This window comes from Gopherus evgoodei, chromosome 11, assembly GCF_007399415.2.
Source record: "Gopherus evgoodei ecotype Sinaloan lineage chromosome 11, rGopEvg1_v1.p, whole genome shotgun sequence".
In the NCBI taxonomy this organism is placed as follows: domain Eukaryota; kingdom Metazoa; phylum Chordata; order Testudines; family Testudinidae; genus Gopherus; species Gopherus evgoodei.
In genome coordinates this window covers 7,728,102-7,749,340 of record NC_044332.1, presented here as the reverse complement: position 1 = coordinate 7,749,340, position 21,239 = coordinate 7,728,102, and the positions used below count along the sequence as shown (strand labels likewise).

Here is a 21,239-nt window from a genome sequence, read left to right as displayed (position 1 = left end):
AGTGTGGTCATCCTATTTGTATAAATGTACCACTCTTGTATCTGAAACTAGAAACATGAACTATAACTCTGGGGGCCTATTGTAATTATGCAAAGTGTGAGCCATTAATGGTGGTTTGGAATCTTGATGACTCCAATTAACCAGGGCAATTAACTGTGGATGGCTCTGTTTACTTTCAACCCTTCCTGTTAGTCAGGCCAGGAGGAATGAAGGCTTAAGGGGTCTCACAGGACATATGACCATGTCACCTGGTACTGGAATCCATCTTAAACCTGGGGCTTTTCCATTAAAAGGAGTGGTGGGAACTCAAAGAGACAAAGGATTCCTGCCTTGTGCCAAAGCTATACAAGGAGATGAAACAGAACAAAGGGGCTGCCGTCATGAGCAATCCCCTAGCTACCACCTGAGCTGGAACAAGAGCTGCACCAGGGGAAAGGATTGGGCTCAGACTATAAAGGAGACTAGTCTGTGAAAGAAGCTTATTGGAACATCTCTGAGGGTGAGATTTCATCTGTATTCAGTTTCCTACTTTATTAGGCCTAGACTTGTGTGTTGTATTTTATTTTGCTTGGTAACTTACTTTGTTCTATCTGTTATTACTTGGAACAACTTAAATCCTACTTTTCATATTTAATAAAATCACTTTTGAACCCAGAGTTAGTGGCTAATACCTGGGGGAGCAAACAGCTGTGCATATCTATCAGTGTTATAGAGGGTGGACAATTCATGAGTTTACCCTGTATAAGCTTTATAGAGAGTAAAATGGATTCATTTAGGGTTTGGATCCCATTGGGAACTGAGTATCTGGGTGCTGGAGACAGGAGCACTTTCTAAGCTGTTTTCTGTTAAGTCTGCAACCTTTGGGGGATGTGGTTCAGACCTGGGTCTGTGTTTGCAGCAGGCTAGTGTGTCTGGCTCAACAAGGCAGGGTACTGAAGTCCCAAGCTGGCAGGGAAAACCGGCTTAGAGGTAGTCTCAGCACATCAGGTGGCAGTCCCAAGGGGGTCTCTGTGATCCAACCCATCACACTTGGCTTCCATAAGTTGCTTCCTCCTTTGGTGTTGTGGGGATCTTAGTCCTCACAGACCCCTGGTGCTATGTCATTACAGAGGTCTTGGGAGTCAGGTCATTTTTGATGAGCCAAATGGCATCTGCTATGGTCTCAGGATGGTGCTATAACCCCCACTCCTTTCCCCCAGGGGGAAGTATTTGGGTGAACTGTTTCAGGAGGACCAGCTTGACTACCTGGCCCCCGATTTTATTTTGGGTTTGAGCCACCTCCAACATGCTTCTCGTAACTTTTGGACGACCAGATAGGTTCCTGCCCCCAGTGGGTACTGCTGGAATGTCTCTTCTGAGATGTCCAAGGCATCAGTGCATGGCCTTAGGCCTCACCAGGGTCTAACACATGATACTCAGCTTGTGCTACTCTGGTTAAGTATGGGGCCAGCACCACGGCCCATTGGTCTCCGGGCCACTGAGCTACTATGGCCACTTCTCAGGATCCTCATCGGGCCCCATTTTGGTAAGCCTGAACAAGGCGTCAGTCACAGGTGCGGTGTGGTGTGCTGGCTCTGCTAGAGTGTGATCACCTGCTGGACCAGCTGTTGCTGTTGGGCTGCTAGCTTGTGGATCGGCTGCTGCTGCTTGTTGGCCATTTGCTGAAGCAGTTGTTGTAGTCGCTGCTGCTGGTGGGTGTTTTGTTCGGCCAGCTGTGTTAGTAGCGGCTCCATCTCCATTTAGCAGGCTGGGGGTTTGTGCTGGTGGCTTAAGGGTTTCGGCCTCTCTTGCTCTCTCTCTCTTTTTTTTTCTTCAGTTCCTTTATACAGGGAGGACATCTGCTCGTGCTCTCTACCAATCTGTAACAGCTGACTTGGAGGGCTGGGCTGCCTAGTGGTTGGAGTGCTGGACCTTTGGCCCTGCTTGGTTGAGGAGCCTCAGTCTTTAAGGCTGGGGGGTGGGGGTCCCAGGTCCTCCCTCTCCACCGGGTCCAAGGCCAGGGGCCTGTGTGCATCAACCCCTGCACAGGGAAGCCCTCCCAGCAGGGAGTCTCAGTCATCAGTCCTGGGCTACTTCCTACCTGTGTTCATCCCGTTTGGGGTGCTACCCCTGTAGCCCAGTTGGCGGATGGCTTGCTTCCCACAGTGCCCTCTTGTGGGTTTGCTAACCCAGTTACCTCTGGAGCTGGAGGCTCCTAGGTTCCCTTTGCAGTCTCCCTTGACTGGGGAGACAGTGCTCACTCCCAGGTGGCTACCTTGGCTGGAAGACTAGTGCCCCTGCCTCTCAGGTTGGGAGGTGGCTGCTCCTGCCTCTTTGCCAGTCATTCCCCAACTGAGCCAGGGATGGGGCTAGCTGGATCCCAAGGCTCTCCTTAACCTCTGCTGTGCTGAGGGGCAGTTTCTATGCGTCATCGCAGTGGAAATTCTGCTTTTTGATCAGCTCTCCTCCATAATGATCCCAGTTGGACTATTATCGTGCAACATCTAGCAGTAAGAGACGTAGAAAACAAGCCATCTCACCAGCTGAGCAGGATTCCCTATGGATTTATGAGTTAGCAGAGATGACATCCTCATGACAATGAGAACGAGTGCTGGCTGGCTATGGAAGACAGGCTTGTTAATGAGGATATAATGAAACACTTAACAAGAGATTAGTAAATTCCATTAAAAACAGTCACAATGTTTTGGAAATTGCAGACTGTTCTGCTGGGCTGGCAGAGCAGTCCAGCCAGTGGGGACCAATGAGGACTGTACCCCAGTGTTTAAGTAAAGTCTTCTTATGAAGAGAGGCCTTTTTGAGTACTTTGTGCGAGCAGATAGAGGCTTGCATAACAATTAGCTACAATGTGTGCACCCTTCCGATATTAAGCCAAAGCAGAGTGTCTGAAGCAGATTGGTGGCCACGGGAATGCATTTTGGTATTGTCTGTCAATGTGCGCAAGAGACAAAGCAAGGACAATGGTGCTAGGGAAGCTGGCTATGCTCAGGAAGTCGCAGTTTCTTCCACTGAAATAAATTCTTACTAGAGGCACTGGGCAGCTCATCTCTTAGTTTCAGTCAATAGTTTATCTCCCAAGCCTCCTAGAATAATTCTGAACTAAATGTTACAACAAACAAACAAAAGTGTCCTTTTGCCAGGAAAAAAAAAATCTCCAGAAACATGTTGTGAAGGATACTATGTGGCTGAATTATCCTGGTTTCCCATCATTATTTCTCTCTCTCTTTGCTAATGATAATATTCAGAAAATTTTCTCCAGCTGTGTTTTTCTGGCCTACATCTCACAAGTCCCAGTCACTTGGAAGCTAAACACAAGCATTGCATGGGGAACAAGAAAACACAGCATTTCCTGTAAGCATTTACCACAACAACTGATGGGACTGGGAGTTTTGTCCAGTTGGGACTGTAAGCCAATGGAACTATGGCTTCTTGTGTATTAGTTTACTGGACTGAATTGCAGCCTTACGTATCGATCCCTGTGGAAATGCAGTGTAACTCTCTTGGTATGCTTTGCGCAAAGGTATGTGATTGTTCCTAAGTCACAAGTTTCCTGTCCAGGGGAGACACTGCTTATGGTTAGAACCTGTAGGAACTCACTGGTCCCTGATCCTGCAGTCTGATCCGCTCAGTGGGGTGTTCTTGTAAGCTGGGCTCCACCCATGAGATCACCTATGTTATAGATATGGGGCACAAGCCACAGCTGTACACCACCAGTGCCAGGCTCTGCTGGGGATGGAGAAGATCCATAGCAAACCCTGGCAGCTCGTGGAGCTGGGAGCTGTTCTACACTATGCCCCATGGCTGCAGCCCCCAGGGACACATCCTATGCTTGAGGCTGGGGGAAGCGGGTGGTGTAGAGCCAGGCCTAGCTGTACACCAACCATCCAGGGATTCTCCCAGGCCAGGGAATCCTCAGCTGATGTTATACAAGCGTCCTTTGCATCTCCAGAGCACCCGAAAGAGGCTGGAGTGGGTTGGGGAACTGGCAGCCAATGCTGCTGTATCTGAGAAGAAAGTACTGTCCTTTGCACATACACATAGCGTGCCTGGAACTCATCAACATGCCATCCAGAGCAATCCCAGCCCTGTGTGTGACACTCTGGCATGTAGGATGTAACAACCAGTGTGGAACTCAGAGGGATGAGCACAGGTTGCCGGAGGGAATACTGTGGAGGAAGCACCAGGAAGTCAGTCTGTGTGCACATGGCTAGAATGCTGACAGCAGGTTACTCCTGGGTCAATTCTGTGCCACTGTGCATGTGCAGTATTTATGACCCTCCGCAGGTTTCTTTGTTTCCCTGCAGAAAAATGACTTTCTGATGGAGAGGCAAAGGGAAGTCACAAGAGCAGTCATACGACCCTCCCCAGAAGTATGTTCTGAGTGCCCAGAGCAGCTGGCAGAGAGGTAAATTACTGTGGGGCAGGGGTCGAGACCGGATAAAACCCAGCTGGTGGCTTCTACCCTGTGCCAGGCTCAGCTGCTAGTCCTGGCTGGGCTGGGGAGGATGGTACTTCCTCTTCCCCTGCACAGCATCTGGGGTTGTGTGAGACCTACCCCTAGATTTCTCCCCCGCCTGTAGGAAGTTCTGCAAACTGTCTCTCCACCGCGTGCTTCCTGCACCCACTGCTTCTCAGCTGAAGGAGGAAAGATCCCTGTACAGGGACCTGCTCCTCCATCCACCCAACCCCCGTTCATCCAGACCCCTTCATACCCAGACCCGCCTGCCGAGTCTCACCCAACAGAGTGAAGGCAGCAACAGGGTGGGAGCAAGTCCCCCCACTAACAGCGATAATACAACAAGATGTGGGAGACTGGTTGGAAGACAGCACACTTGAAGGACTGAGGCTTGATAGGCCTCAACAGGCTGGCACGAAAGGGCTTGTCCTTGTAATGGGTTATGTACCGGTGGCCTCTGGCCCCAGCACATCAGCAACCACTTGCACAAGAGACATGCCTACGATAACAACACTTATTAAAAAGAAAGATGTAGCAATCTGCATGGGCCTTGGAAGGAGGAACACAGCTTGCAGCAGGGGAGAGTTTGGAGTGGCTGTGCGTGCGTGGCTGGAATGCCAACTACAGCTGCAGCACCTCTGTATATAATTCTCTTAATAAAGAACCAATTTACTTTTAGAAACCTAGAGATCTCAGCTGTTATCTGACACAGCAATCTCGGCCCCATGTGTGGCAGTCTAGCACGCTGGGGAACAAATAAGCCTCACAGGGAGGTGGAGCATATCTGTGGACTGGTGTCTCTCATCCCTTCAGGGATATGTTCTGAAAAGGGGAGAAGTGATATATATACATTTGCATGTTACTGGGTTAATACTGCTGGGTATTTTGCCAGCAGACGTTACCCATTTGCACAGGTGTGGGATGGGTCTTCTCTACTCACTGCTCAGTGGCACCTCCTTGTGGTTCATCTGTGGAATTAGCTCTGCAACCTGGTCTGATGCCCCTTCCTGCAGTTATTCAGCCCATGGTTCCACTCACTCACTCCAAGGCCTCTCAGGAGCCAGGAACGTTAGGGCTTTTCTCGTCCTGGATTAACCCTCTGGCTAAGTCCCAATAAAGTTCTTCCCACTTCTGGGGTATCACCAAAGTCTACTTCCAGAATTCTTCCAGCTGTCCCCAGTTGGACTCTCCCTGGTGCGTCACTCCAGCAGTGACTTTTAGGGGAACCCAGGCCCACCCTCCACACCAGATTCCCATCTGGGGACCCTAGATCCAGCAGCTCTGGGCTTTTACTCTCTCAGCCCTTCCTGCCACTTCCCTGGACTTCTTCCTATTCTGTCATTACAGCTTCCTGCATCAGCGAATATGACTGCCGATTTCCTGCCGGCAGTCTACCAACTTCCTCCTTCTCCAGCTGGACTTCATCACAATTAGGCCCTAGCACTCCCTGGGCTTTCTCCAAAACTTAATTGGCCTAATTTACCCTTTAGGCCTTGTGTGGGTTGAATTCCCCATGAGAGGGTGATTAGCTGATTTGTATGCATTCAGCTGCCCTTTAGGAATTCAGCTGTGCAGTGAATGTTCCTACAACCTCCCTTACAAAGTGTGTCCAGTAATGGCTCCAGCCTGGGCTAACCAGCAGAGCTCAGCACTGCTCACACCAGCACCCCCATCACCTGTGGGCAAGATGTGACTCAAGGACACGGAGCAGCAGTAAGCTCAAACAAAGGAAGTTTAGTTACAGTAAAAGGCTGAGAAGTGGGCCAAAGTGTGTCTTTGTTATGTAACACCTCCATCCCCCAGCCCCGCTGAACGTCTGCATAGCAGCTGAGAATTAGCAAAACAGGCCTGCAGTGTCTTGAACCTTCCTTGGAGGGGAAGTTAAATGCAGAATGAAATGACAGCGAATGCGGAAATGGGGGACAGGAAATACCCAGCACTTATGGGTTCACCCTGCCCCAGGGCACAGACCTCCTCTGTACTGGCTGTTACACAAATGGCCCAAGGATGAACAAAAGGCACAAAATATGCATTACACTGAGAGACTGGGAATGAAAATTACAGCTAGGCAATATCTCTGGATCAAATATTTTTTGTCAGAAAATGTGGCTTTTGTGACATTTTTCATGGGGAAAATTTCTATTTTTCAACCAACTCTAATAAAAATGAGATACTCTTGAACTTCAGTGATGTTCCAGGTTAATGTGTCCTGGGGCATGGACTCCTCCTTACCTCAGCAGAGGTCTTGATGCTAGAAGTGAAAATTGTGGGGCCTTCGTTTATTAACTCAAGACTAGATGTCTTCCTAAAAAAAAGTGCTTTAGCTCAAACAGACATCCTGGCCTTGATGCAGGAATTCAGTGGTGCCATTTCCTGGCCTGTGCTCAGACTAAATGGTCCATTCTGGTCTCAGAACCTATGGGTATGTCAGCATTGCCGGTGGGAAGGAGCCTCACAGCTAGACACCCACTAGCTCTGCCTGAGCTAGCACACTACCAATAGCCATGTGGATGTGACTCCTAATCTCCTGTTAATCGGATTGAGTCTGAGCCCCGGGTCACTTAGAAGGCTCAGTGGGACAGGCGCTAAGTGTAGCACTTTGATTCTTTGCCTGGCCTGGTCTGCCTCCCAGCACGTCTGCCCAGCCCCAGCTCCACCATGACTGGGGAGGCCAGTCTGGACACAAATTCAGGATACCTACTTCTACATAGAATCAGAGACCTGGAAGGGACCTCAAGAGGTCATCTAGTCCAGTCCCCTGCACTCAAGGCAGGGCTAAGTATTATCTAGACCAGGGGAAGGCAACCTATGGCACGCATGTCAAAGGTGGCACTCAAGCTGATTTTCAGTGGCACTCACACTGCCCGGGTCCTGGCCACCCTTCCGGGGGCTCGCATTTTAATTTAATTTTAAATGAAGCTTTTTAAACATTTTAAAAACCTTATTTACTTTACATACAATAATAGTTTAGTTATATATTATACACTTATAGAAAGAGACCTTCTAAAAATGTTAAAATGTATTACTGGCACGCGAAACCTTAAATTAGAGTGAATAAATGAAGACTCGGCACATCACTTCTGAAAGGTTGCCGGCCCCTGATCTAGACCATCCTTGACAGATGTTTGTCCAACCTGCTCTTAAAAATCTCCAATGATGGAGATGCCACATCCTCCCTAGGCAATTTATTCCAGTGCTTAAACACCCTGACAGTTAGAAAGTTTTTCCTAATGTCCAACCTAAACCTCCCTTGCTGCAATGTAAGCCCATTCCTTCTTGTCCTATCCTCAGAGGTTAAGATGAACAATTCTTCTCCCTTTTATGTACTTGAAAACTGTGATCATGTCCGCTCTCAGTCTTCTCTTCTTCAGACTAAACAAACCCAGTTTTTTCAATCTTCCCTCATAGGTCATGTTTTCTAGACTTTTAATCATTTTTGTTGCCCTTCTCTGGACTTTCTCCAATTTGTCCACATCTTTCCTGAAATGTGGCTCCTAGAATTGGACACAATACTAGAGTTGAGACCTAGTCAGAGTCGAGTAGAGCAGAAGAATTACTTCTCATGTCTTGCTTACAATACTCCTGCTAATACATCCCAGAATGTTTGCTTTTTTTGCAACAGAGTTACACTGTTGACTCATATTTAGTTTGTGGTCCACTATGACCCCCAGATCCCTTTGCACAGTACTCCTTCCTAGTCAGTCATTTCCCATTCTGTATGGGTGCAAGTGATTGTTCCTTCCTAAGTGGAGTACTTTGCATTTGTCCTTATTGAATTTCATCCTATTTACTTCAGGCCATTTCTCCAGTTTGTCAAGATAATTTTGAATTTTAATCCTACCCTCCAAAGCATTTGCAACCCCTCCCAGCTTGGTATTGTCCACAATCTTTATGTGTGTGCTTTCTATGCCATTATCTAAATCATTGATGAAGATATTTAACAGAAGTGGACCCAGAACTGATTCCTGCAGGACCCCACTTGTTATGCCCTTCCAGCATGACTGTGAACCATTGATAACTACTCTCTAGGACTGATTTTCCAACCAGTTTTCCATCCACCTTATAGTAGCTCCATCTAGGTTGTATTTCCTTAGTTGATTTATAAGAAAGTCATACCAGACAGTATCAAAAGCCTCACTAAAGTCAAGATATACCACATCTACCGCTCCCACCCTATCCACAAGGCTTGTTACTGTATCAAAGAAAGCTATCAGGTTGGTTTGACATGATTTGTTCTTGACAAATCCATGCTGTCTGTTACTTATCACCTTATCACAGAATCATAGAATATCAGGGTTGGAAGGGACCTCAGGAGCTCATCTAGTCCAACCCCATGCTCAAAGCAGGACCAATTCCCAACTAAATCATTCCAGCCAGGGCTTTATCAATCCTTAAAAACCTCTAAGTAAGGAGATTCCACCACCTCCCTATGTAACCCATTCCAGTGCTTCACCACCCTCCTAGTGAAAAAGTTTTTCCTAATATCCAACCTAACCCCCCCCCCACTGCAACTTGAGACCATTACTCCTTGTTCTGTCATCAGGTACCACTGAGAACAGCCTAGCTCCATCCTCTTTGGAACCCCCTTTCAGATAGTTGAAAGCAGCTATCAAATCCCCCCTCATTCTTCTCTTCTGCAGACTAAACAAACCCAGTTCCCTCAGCCTCTCCTCATAGGTCATGTGCTCCAGCCCCCTAATCATTTTTGTTGCCCTCCGCTGGACTCTTTCCAATTTTTCCACATCCTTTTTGTAGTGTGAGGCCCAAAACTGGACACACTACTCCAGATGAGGCCTCACCAATGCCGAATAGAGGGGAATGATCACGTCCCTCAATCTGCTGGCAATATCCCTACTTATACAGCCCCAAATGCCATTAGCCTTCTTGGCAACAAGGGCACACTGTTGACTCATATCCAGCTTCTCATCCACTGTAACCCCTAGGTCCTTTTCTGCAGAACTGCTTCCTGGCCATTCGGTCCCTAGTCTGTAACAGTGAATGGGATTCTTCCATCCTAAGTGCAGGACTCTGCACTTGTCCTTGCTGAACCTCATCAGGTTTCTTTTGGCTCAATCCTCTAATTTGTCTAGGTCCCTCTGTATCCTATCCCTACCCTCCAGTGTAACTATCACTCCTCTCAGTTTAGAGTTATCTGCAAACTTGCTGAGAGTGCAGTCCACGCCATCCTCCAGATCACTAATGAAGACATTGAACAAAACTGGCCCCAAGACCGACCCTTCGGGCATTCCACTTGAAACCGGCTGCCAACTAGACATGGAGCCATTGATCACTACCCGTTGAGCCTGATGGTCTAGTCAGCTTTCTAACCACTTTATAGTCCATTCATCCAGCCCATACTTCTTTAACTTGCCAGCAAGAATACTGTGGGAGACTGTATCAAAAGCTTTGCTAAAGTCAAGGAATAACATCCACTGCTTTCCCCTCATCCACAGAGCCAGTTATCTCATCATAGAATGCAATTAGGTTAGTCAGGCATGACTTGCCCTTGGTGAATCCATGCTGACTGTTCCTGATCATTTTCCTCTCCTCTAAGTGCATCAGAATTGATTCCTTGAGGCCCTTCTCCATGATTTTTCCAGGGACTGAGGTGGGGTTGACTGGCCTGTAGTTCCCTGGATCCTCCTCCTTCCCTTTGGGCACTACATTAGCCTTTTTCCAGTCATCCAGGACCTCCTCTGATTGCCATGAGGTTTCAAAAATAATGGCCAATGGGTCTGCAATCACATCCACAAACTCTTTTAGCACCCTCGGGCACAGCGCATCCGGCCTCATGGATTTGTGCTCATCTAGCTTTTCTAAATAGTCCCGAACCACTTCTTTCTCCGCAGAGGGCTGGTCACCTCCTCCCCATGCTATGCTGCCCAATGCAGCAGTCTGGGAGCTGACCTTGTTTGTGAAGACAGAGGCAAAAAAAGCATTGAGTACATTAGCTTTTTCCACATCCTCTGTCACTAGGTTGCCTCCCCCATTCAGTATGGGGCCTAAACTTTCCTTGACCACCTTCTTGTTGCTAACATATCTGTAGAAACCCTTCTTGTTACTCTTAACATCTTTTGCTAGTTGCAACTCCAAGTGTGATTTGGTCTTCCTGATTTCACTTCTGCATGCCTGAGCAATATTTTTATCCTCCTCCCTGGTCATTTGTCCAATCTTCCACTTCTTGTAAGCTTATTATCTTTTAGGTGTTTGCAAACTGATTGCTTAATTGTTTGTTCTGTTATCTTTCTGGGTACAGAAGTCAAGCTGACTGGTCTGTAATTCCATGGGTTGTCCTTATTTCTCTTTTTATAGATGGGCACTAGATTTGCCCTTGTCCAGTCTTCTGGAATGTGTCTCTTCTTCCATGACTTTTCAAAATAATTGCTAATGGCTCAGATATCTCCTCAGTCAGCTCCTTGAGTATTCTAGGATGCATTTAATCAGGCCCTGGCGATTTGAAGACATCTAACTTGTAATTAATTTTGTAAGTAATTTTTGTCTTGTTCTTTCCCTAGTTTAGACTCTGATTCTACCTCATATTCACTATGTTAGACGTCCAGTCGCCACCAACCTTCTTGGTGAAAACCGAAACAAAGAAGTCATTAACCGCCTCTGCCATTTAGGGTGATCAGACAGCAAATGTGAAAAATCGGGACAGGGTTGGGGGGTAATAGGAGCCTATATAAGAAAAAGACCCCAAAATTGGGACTGTCCCAATAAAATCAGGACATCTGGTCACCCTACTGCCATTTCCATGTTTTCTGTTATTGTTTTTCCCTCCTCATTTAGTAATGGGCCTACCTTGTCCTTGGTCTTCCTCTTGCTTCTAATGTATTTGTAGAATGTTTTCTTGTTTTCTTTTATGTCCCTACGTAGTTTGATCTTGGTTTGTGCTTTGGTTTTTAATTTTGTCCCTACATACTTGTGTTATTTGTTTATATTCATCCTTTGTAATTTGACCTAGTTTCTACTTTTTGTAGGACTCTTTTTTGAGTTTTAGGTCATTGAAGATCTCCTGGTTAAGCCAGGGTGGTCTCTTGCCATACTTTCTATCTTTCCTACACAGTGTGATAATTTGCTCACGCCCTTAATAATGTCTCTTTGAAAAACTGCCAACTGTCTTCAATTGTTTTCCCCCTTAGACTTGCTTCCCATGGGATTTTACTTACTAACTCTCTGAGTTTGCTAAAGTCGCCTTCTTGAAATCCACTGTCTTTATTGTGCTATTCTCCCTCCTACCGTTCCTTAGAATCATGAACTCCACCATTTCATGATCACTTTCACCCAAGCTGCCTTCCACTTTCAAATTCTCAACCAGTTCCTCAACATTTAGGCATCTAAATAGCAGTGATCTGATTTTCAGAGGAACTGGGTGGTCCCAGCGCAGTCAGATCCACTACCAGACATCTTAAATGGAAAAGGGTGAGGGTCAAACTTGGGAACTGGAATTGCTCATTTGATAATTGCATAAATTCGATCTAGTTGGTGTTAGTGAATGGTTCCTCTTGGGTAAGGAATGGTGTCCCTAGACTCTGTTTGTCAGAGGGTGGAGATGGATGGCAGGAGAGAGATCACTTGATCATTACCTGTTAGGTTCACTCCCTCTGGGGCACCTGGAATTGACCACTGTCAGAAGACAGAATACTGGGCTAGATGGACCTTCGGTCTGACCCAGTCTGGCTGTTCTTATGTTCTTATGTTGTGGGACAACTCCCATGATTGTAATGTTGTTATCAATGGTATGACCTATTTAGGAAGGATCGAGAGGGCAAAAGAGGAGGGGGAATGACATTGTCAGAAATGGCTTCACCTGCTTCCAAGTCACTGATAACTCAGAAGAAAATGAGCAATATCCTAACTGATAAAGCACAGGATGGGGTGCTAGCTGGTGTCTCCTACAGACTCTAAATCACATTAGGGACTAGGATAACGATCTACAACATGTAGGAAAAAAGCTGTGTGATCATGAGGTATTTCAATTTGATTGTCATACGCTGGAGGTGTCATGCTGCCCATTCTAAAACAGCCTTGGAAATATAACAAATGGAAGAAAATGGAAGATGATAGTCACGAATATAAATCAGAAATGAGGAATTATAGAAAATTGATAAGGGAAGCCCAGGGACACAAAGAGAAATCTATAGCCAAAGAATTAAGGACAGTAAGGCGTTTTAAAAAAAATATTTAAAAAATCTAACAATGGTATTGATCCATTACTGGATGGAAACGGTAGAATTATCAATAATAATGCAGAAAAGGCAGAAGTATTCAATAAATATTTCTGTTTTGTATTTGGTGAAAAAACAGAAGCTATAGTTTAAAAAGTATGGATTGGATGAATGGAATATAAGGTGGATAGAAAGCTGCCTAGACTGTCGGACTCAACGGGGTAGTGATCAATGGCTCGATGTCTAATTGGCAGCCAGTATCAAGCGGAGTGACCCAGGGGTTGGTCCTTGGGCCGGTTTTGCTCAATATCTTTATTATCTGGATTATGGGATGGATTGCACCCTCAGCAAGTTTGCAGATGACACTAAACTGGGGGGAGAGGTAGATACACTGGAGGGTAGGGATAGGGTTCAGAGTACCCTAGACAAATTGGAGGATTGTACCAAAAGAAATCTGAAGAGGTTCAGGAAGGGCAAGTGCAGAGTTTTGAACTTAGGAAGGAAGATCCCACACACCTCTACAGGCTGGGGAATCATAAAGTATCAGGGTTGGAAGAGACCTCAGGAGGTCATCTAGTCCAACCCCTTGCTCAAAGAAGGACCAATCCCCCACTAAATCATCCCAGCCAGGGCTTTGTCAAGCTGGGCCTTAAAAACCTCTAAGAAAGGAGAGTCCAGTGGAGGGCAACGAAAATGATCAGGGGGCTGGGGCACATGACTTATGAGGAGAGGCTGAGGGAACTGGGCTTATTTAGTCTGCAGAAGAGAAGAGTGAAGGGGAATTTGATAGCAGCCTTCAATTACCTGAAAGGGCATTCCAAAGAGGATGGAGCTCGGCTGTTCTCAGTGGCAGCAGATGACACAACAAGGAGCAATGGTCTCAAGTTGCAGTGGGGGAGGTCTAGGTTGGATATTAGGAAACACTATTTCACTAGGAGGATGGTGAAGCAATTGAATGGGTTACGTAGGGAGGTAGTGGAATCTCCATCCTTAGAGGTTTTCAGGGCCTGGCTTGACAAAGCCCTGGCTGGGATGATTTAGTTGGGGTTGGTCCTATGTGAGCAGGGGATTGGACTAGATGACTCCTGAGGTCTCTTCCAACCCTGATATTCTATGATTCTATGATAGTCTCATTATATGGTGATACTTGTCCTTCAATTCCACTAGCATCTCTGGAGAATGCTAAAGAGAAGCTACTAAAGTCAGACATTTTCAAATCAGCAGATCCAGATAACTTCCTCCAAGAGTTTTAAAAAAGCCGGCTGAGGAGGTCACTGGACCATTAGCGCTGATTTTCGGTAAGTCTTGCAGCATTGGGAAAGTTCCTGAAGAATGGAGGAAAACGAATGTGCCAATTTTTAACAAGGGTAACTGGAATGACATGAATAATTATAGGCTGTCAGCCTGACACCAATCACAGGCAAGACAATGGAATGATTGACATGGGACTCGATTCAACATATGTTTATGGAAAATAGATAATAAAACTAGAATGATGTAAAATTAACATGGCACACAGAAAATGAATTAAAAATGGGCTGCCGGATAGCTCTCAACATGTAACTGTATATGGGGAATAGTCATCAAGCAGGTCTGTTTCCAGTGGGACCCCGCAGGGATTGGTTCTTACCCTCCACTATTTAACACCTTTATCAGTGATCTGAAAGAAACATAAAATCATCACTGACAAAGTTTTCAGATGACACAAGAATTGGGGGAGTGGTAAATAATGGAGGGTTGCTGATTCCAATCACTCTGAATTGCTTGAAAAACTGGACGTAAGCAAACAATATGTGCTTTAATATGGCAAAATGTAAATGTATACTTCTAGGACCAAAGAATGTCAGCCATACTTACAGGATGAGGGACAGTATCCTGGGAAGTAGTGTCTGAAAAAGATTTGGGGTGAGGCGTGTTGTCATGGAGAATCAGCTGAAAGTGAATAAATACGTGCGCTCTTCAATCTAGTAGAGAAAAGTATAAAATGATCCCATGGCTGGAAGCTGAAACTAGACAAATTCAGTCTGGAAATAAGGTGTACATTTTTGACAGGGAGAATAATTAGCCATTGGAACAATTTACCAAGGGTTGTGGTGGATTTTCCATCACTAACAATTTTAAAATCAAGGCTGGATTTTTTTTTCTAAGAGCTCTGCTCTAGCAATGATTGTAGGGCAGGTCTCTGGCCTGTGCTGTACAGGAGGTCAGACTAGAAGGTCACAATGGTCCCTTCTTGCCTTAGAGTCTATGCATCTATGGAAGAGCAGCTCTAGCAGTGGTAGGGGAAGCATCCCATGCATCAAGATATCACTGTATTGCTCTGGGGCATTGCTTGGAATTTGCTTTGAAATACTATGCTGTGGTGTAGGTTGAAGGGGGAGGGCTAACCAGGGAAAGCAGATAACTGTTTACAGCTGTCTGATTGATGATGTGGGCATGGGAGGAAGTGAGTCATATTATATTTGTTTCTGCAGGGGTGGGAGAATTGGTGGCTTTTAAAACAGGAAAAAAGTCTGGTTCCAGATCTTCAGGCCTCTTTGGAAGCTTTTGTGTTGTAGCCTCTTCTCTCAAATCTTTCCCATTGTTTCCACAAGACCCAGGTCACCTCAAATTGGACACTGCAAATTAGTGCACACTTATGACCTTAATCTCTCTTCTGCTTCAGTTCACCATCCATAAAATGGGGCTAATAACCACTCACTTCACAGGTGAGCTAAACTCCTTACTGTTTGTGAAGCACTCAGACTCATAGACTCTTGGACTGGAAGGGACCTCAAGAGGTCATCAAGTCCAGTCCCCTGCCCTCATGGCAGGACCAAATACTGTCTAGACCATCCCTGATAGACATTTATATAACCTACTCTTAAATATCTCCAGAGATGGAGATTCCACAACTTCCCTAGGCAATCTATTCCAGTGTTTAACTGCCCTGACAGTTAGGAACTTTTTCCTAATGTCCAACCTAAATCTCCCTTGCTGCAGTTTAAGCCCATTGCTTCTTGTTCTATCATTGGAGGCTAAGGTGAACAAGTTTTCTCCCTCCTCCTGATGATACCCTTTTAGATACCTGAAAACTGCTATCATGTCCCCTCTCAGTCTTCTCTTTTCCAAACTAAACAAACCCAATTCCTTCAGCCTTCCTTCATAGGTCATGTTCTCAAGACCTTTAATCATTCTCGTTGCTCTTCTCTGGACCCTCTCCAATTTCTCCACATCTTTCTTGAAATGAGGTGCCCAGAACTGCACACAATACTCCAGTTGAGGCCTAACCACCACAGAGTAAAGCGGAAGAATGACTTCTCGTGTCTTGTTTACAACACACCTGTAAATGCATCCCAGAATCACATTTGCTTTTTTTGCAACAGTATCACACTGTTGACTCATATTAAGCTTGTGGTCCACTATGACCCCTAGATCTCTTTCTGCCATACTCCTTCCTAGACAGTCTCTTCCCATTCTGTATGTGTGAAACTAATTGTTCCTTCCTAAGTGGAGCACTTTGCATTTATCTTTATTGAACTTCATCCTGTTTACCTCAGACCATTTCTCCAATTTGTCCAGATCATTTTGAATTTTGACCCTGTCCTCCAAAGCAGTTGCAATCCCTCCCATTGTGGTATCATCCGCAAACTTAATAAGCGTACTTTCTATGCCAACATCTAAATCGTTGATGAAGATATTGAACAGAGCCAGTCCCAAAACAGACCCCTGTGGAACCCCACTTGTTATACCTTTCCAGCAGGATTGGGAGCCATTAATAACTACTCTCTGAGTACGGTTATCCAGCCAGTTATGCACCCACCTTATAGTAGCCCCATCTAAATTGCACTTTCCTAGTTTATCTATAAGAATATCATGCGAGACTGTATCAAATGCCTTACTAAAGTCTAGGTATATCACATCCACCGCTTCTCCCTTATACACAAGGCTCGTTATCCTATCAAAGAATGCTATCAGATTGGTTTGACACGATTTGTTCTTTACAAATCCATGCTGGCTATTCCCTATCACCTTACCACCTTCCAAGTGTTTGCAGATGATTTCTTTAATTATCTGCTCCATTATCTTCCCTGGCACAGAAGTTAAACTAACTGGTCTGTAGTTTCCTGGGTTGTTTTTATTTCCCTTTTCATAGATGGGCACTATATTTGCCCCCTTCCAGTCTTCTGGAATCTCCCCCGTCTCCCATGATTTCCCAAAGATAATAGCTAGAGGCTCAGATACCTCCTCTATTAACTCCTTGAGTATTCTAGGATGCATTTCATCAGGCCCTGGTGACTTGCAGGCATCTAACTTTTCTAAGTGATTTTTTACTTGCTCTTATTTTATTTTATCTTCTAAACCTACCTCTTCCCGTAAGGTTTCACTATATTAGACATTCCTTCAGACTTCTCAGTGAAGACCGAAACAAAGAAGTCATTAAGCATCTCTGCCATTTCCAAGTCTCCCGTTACTGTTTCCCCCTCCTCACTGAGCAGTGCAGCAAAGAGTAAAGCTCAGTAAGTAATTATTAATTCTGTCTCTGGAGCAGGGTTTGAATAAGGAACAGTCAATAAGATCTGGGGGCACCCACTGAACGGTGAGAAAACAAAATATTGAACAGCTGCTCACACAATGAGCACTGTCCCTCCTGTGCCCTGAATGAGGCAGGGAGCCTGTGAAAAAATAGTGTGTGACTGGAAGCAAATGCATACACAAGCATTTGTGTCAGAATGGATACACAAAAGGGGGCTGAATTTAAGTTGCATGGATAGACCTTAATTCTGGCATTTCCTCAGTGCTTGACTTTGCAACCTTAATGTTCTTTCAGTGTAATATTTGTGTGTGCAAGAAATACATCGACCAATAGATCCCTGGGACTTGGAACTGGGCACATTTCTGAAATCAGGAAATCCAAAAGACCATTTTTGTGAGCTATAAACACTGGTTCCCTTCCCTTGTATTCATATGCAGAGTTCCCACGCAGCTCTGTAGAGACTCACAGAGCACCACAGGCTCTTGTGTGATGTATTGAGAGTTAGCCACACTTTCTATGTAGTGGCTCCTTCCACAAATGATGAAATCATCAAGCTAAGTCCATCTCCCTGGGTTACATTTACACACAGACAGCCTGCCAACAGGACTGTGGAAAACCATTTATTTGGACAAATTCTTGACGTGGAGACATTTCAGTAAAACAGGCATAAAGTAAAACTAACTGGTAAAATGGATTTTGGTTACAGAGTAAAATAGACTGCAACATTGACGTCATCAACGGCATTTCTTTTTGAAGCACATGATTTCATAGCAAGAGCACCACTGGGAACACTGAATGAAACTCCTCCAAGCCAATCCACATCTTTAGTGTGATCTTGGCAATTACCGTGTAAACATATAGAGCAGACATCACCCAGGAAGGGGTAGCACCTTTGTTTGTTACCATATCTTACAGGGCCTGATCCCAAACCCACTGAAGCTAATGGGAATCTTTCCATTGACATCACTGGATTCTGCATCAGTATATACTACAATGTGCCTTGACAGATTTTCTAAAGGATACTTTGGAACGTAACAGATCATAAGTTCACTGGTGGGATTTACAGCTTTGTTACATGGGAATGACATTAGCTAGCCCAGGAGCACTGTTACCTAGTTCTTCCACCGTTTCCCCCTCTGGCTATCCTCCAACTCTTTCTAAGTCAGCAGGTCCAATGTGATTGGATGTATGCCCCATCGAATCCCATTAATATGGATGGGAGTGCATGGGGGCCAGCCAGTGCTGAGCTGTGCTCCATCACCTCCACTCCTGCCCTGGGAGATATGGATGCACCTAACAAGTATAACCCCGTGGCACTGAGAGTCGTTTGCACTTTGGACCCATCTCCGACACCGAGATGCTGAGGATGGTTTTAAAGCCCATTCGTCCCCACTGGAGCAGGAGATGTAAAACAAACCTGCCAGCCATGACCATGATCCTACCTTTCTACTGGCCAGAGAGATGTTGACACTGTAAAGTTTAACCTTAAACACGGCATTGGTGAGGCCCCTGAAGAACGGGGCAAGCAAAGAGCTTTAATTTCAATAAAGAAAACCAAAAATCGGTATGTAAAGTGTGTGCTCAATCTTGTAAAACTGGGCAAGTTCTTAGTGGTCTTCGTCTCATCAGTCTAATTCGCCCCAGGGATCTGTGTGTGTTCTGAAGGCTAGTAGCTAGGCTGCCTCTGTGCTTGTCTGCTGAGGGGACTCAGAGTGTGGGGAAGGCAACTCAGACCCAAGGGGATGCAAAGGGAGCTCCAAGCAGGGGAAAGGGATTGTGCACAGACAGACTCTGACACTATGGCTTTATATATAAACACAAGTTCATCAAGAATATTGCTAACTTCTTCATTTTTAAGAGACGCAAAGCATACACCGCCTGTCCTCTGGGCTGGGGGAGGTCCTCCCTGCCGCTCAATTCTCAGCAGCGATCCTCCTGGAGACTTTTTGGTAGAAGACGCCTTGCAGCAGAGAATTGTAGTCAGGCATTCGGAAGAGATGGTTCTCCTCATAGGCCACTTTGTGCTCTGTGGTCTTCCCAGTAACAAGGGCCTGGAGGTTGGACTCGTGGGGTTGGCTGCCTACCGCCAACACGTATATCGTAATGCCCGCCTGTTGAGCCTCCTGCACTGCCCTCTCTATGTCATTTCTCGTGATCCCTTGAGAGTTGCCGTCTGAGAAGATCAGTACTCTTTTGTTGGCGTTGGCCCGGGAGGACTGTTGGTACAGGTTGGTGACGTACCGGAGGGCGGCATTGACATCAGTGGCATCATTAATGAACTCCATGTCATCAATCACTTTGGCGATCACTGTGTAGTTCTGCAAAAACTGTGCCTCTAGTCTCTGTTGGTTCCTGCCGCTGTATTGGACAACGGAGACACGCACAGAGTCCTCCGAAGGCATGTTCGCTGTCAGGAACCGCTCCGCCTGCCGCTTCACAAACTTCTTGGTGAGCTCAAAGTTCCGGCTCCCAACACTGGTGGAGCTGTCCACCAAGAGAGTGATGTCAGTTGGCTTTGTGAAGGTGACTGCATAGAGAAAGGTTCTTTGTTATTTACATGGCTTATCCTCCCTAATTGTTCCCCTTCCTCATCAGAGTCCAGTGGACTCATAGGTTGTCTCTGGCTTTCTGTAACTGAAGACTCAATGGATTTTGAGTCTTTGCCTCATTGCTCTTCAATCTATGCTTCCCAGTTTCATCTCACACTTTATCTTGCTCTTTTCTATCAGCTTCTCTCAGCTGGATTCTCAGGACTGTATGTTGCTTGAAAAACCTATAGTCCCTTTTCATTCAAACACACTAGGCTGTTTTCCTTGCCCTCCTGCTTCCATTTTTGTCTAGGAGTGTGAATGCCTCCTGAGGCTTTGATCTAGCAGCCTCCATGCTGAGTCCAAGGATTTTTTTACTTACCTTTAGCTTTAGGGTGTTCTGGATTAAACTCCACATTAAAAAAAATCCTCTTTTCTAAAGTTTACTGTCATTGTGCTAATTTCTGTACCTTTCCTTCCCCAAGAATTCCAAACTTAATTCCACCTTGGTCATTATTACTCCGTGGTTTCACCTATGCCTGCTTTGTGAAGCAACTTCCAGGTGTCACTTAGGACTAAACCAAGAATGGCTTCTCCAATCAGAGCTCTAGCTGCTCTGAAGGCCCCTACTCAGTCTTCTCTAGCCCTTACTCCACTGTGTCATTTGTCCAGCGTATCTGTGGATAGTTGAAGTCCTCCATTAGTAGTGTTGACTTAGCTGCCTCTTCCTCACCACTGTGTGCTCTCCACTCAGGCCAGCAGTACAGCCTGGCAAGCCTATATTCATTTTCTGGACTCAGAGACAGATCCTACCATGTGGTCCTCTCCACTCAGAAGCTGCATCTCAAATTCTCTGGCATCTCCTCGGCACAGTGCTATGCCCCCACCTCTGCGCCCCCACCTGCCCTCCTTCCTGAGTTGCCTCTCATGAGTCAGAAATACTCACTTGCGCAGGTGTAGTCTGGACATTTCTTCTCTGCAAGAGAAACAAGCAAAACAAATCACCTTAAATCATTCCGCTCACTCAGGAAGAGTATTTCTTGTCTAGACACTAGGCTGATGGTGTCCTCATAGCACCACAGGATTAGAACATTCAGTCTGTTCAGGGCACCATCCCTCAGAGCTCAACACAGTACTTAGCATTTATAGCCAGATTCGCAGCAGAGGGCTGGGGCTCCCAACACACAACGCCCATTGTCATAACACAGTGCTATTGCCAGATGCTACAGGATGGCTCTCCCTGAAGGTAGTGGAGTCACCAGTTACCCCATGTTTGATTGCACGGTGCCATCCTGGATTTCACGGGCATGTAGGAAGCGACTCTCAGCACCACTGCTAGATACTCCAGTTCTTCTGCTCCCTGTAAAATCTGGGAGGTCTGAGTGGTGGAGAGTGAACACCATAGCTGTGGTGCAGCTTGGTTGTCCCTGTGGCTAGGTTGCAGTGATCCATCCTCAGGGACAGGCTGGGTGCCCAGGAATGACTCAGGGAAGGGCCACACTGGGAGGTTCCAAGAGGAAGCAGAGTGTGTGTCTAGCTGTGTATGTACCAGGTGGCAGTGCCAATGAAACAAC

The 21,239-nt window shown here is 45.9% G+C and overlaps 1 protein-coding gene across 1 annotated transcript in view; it reads right to left on the bottom strand.

Annotated features, from left to right (window-relative positions):
- Positions 1-17,736: 17,736 nt before the first annotated feature.
- COL6A1 (collagen type VI alpha 1 chain) overlaps positions 17,737-21,239 on the bottom strand; it is a 64,633-nt gene continuing 61,130 nt past the window's right edge. Inside the window, exons 34-35 of the mRNA XM_030580726.1 lie at positions 20,612-20,641; positions 17,737-19,664 (exon numbers count right to left, since the gene is read on the bottom strand). Coding sequence (XP_030436586.1) covers positions 19,051-19,664; positions 20,612-20,641 — 644 coding nt within the window. The 3' untranslated portion in view covers positions 17,737-19,050. The remainder of the gene's footprint in view (positions 19,665-20,611; positions 20,642-21,239) is intronic.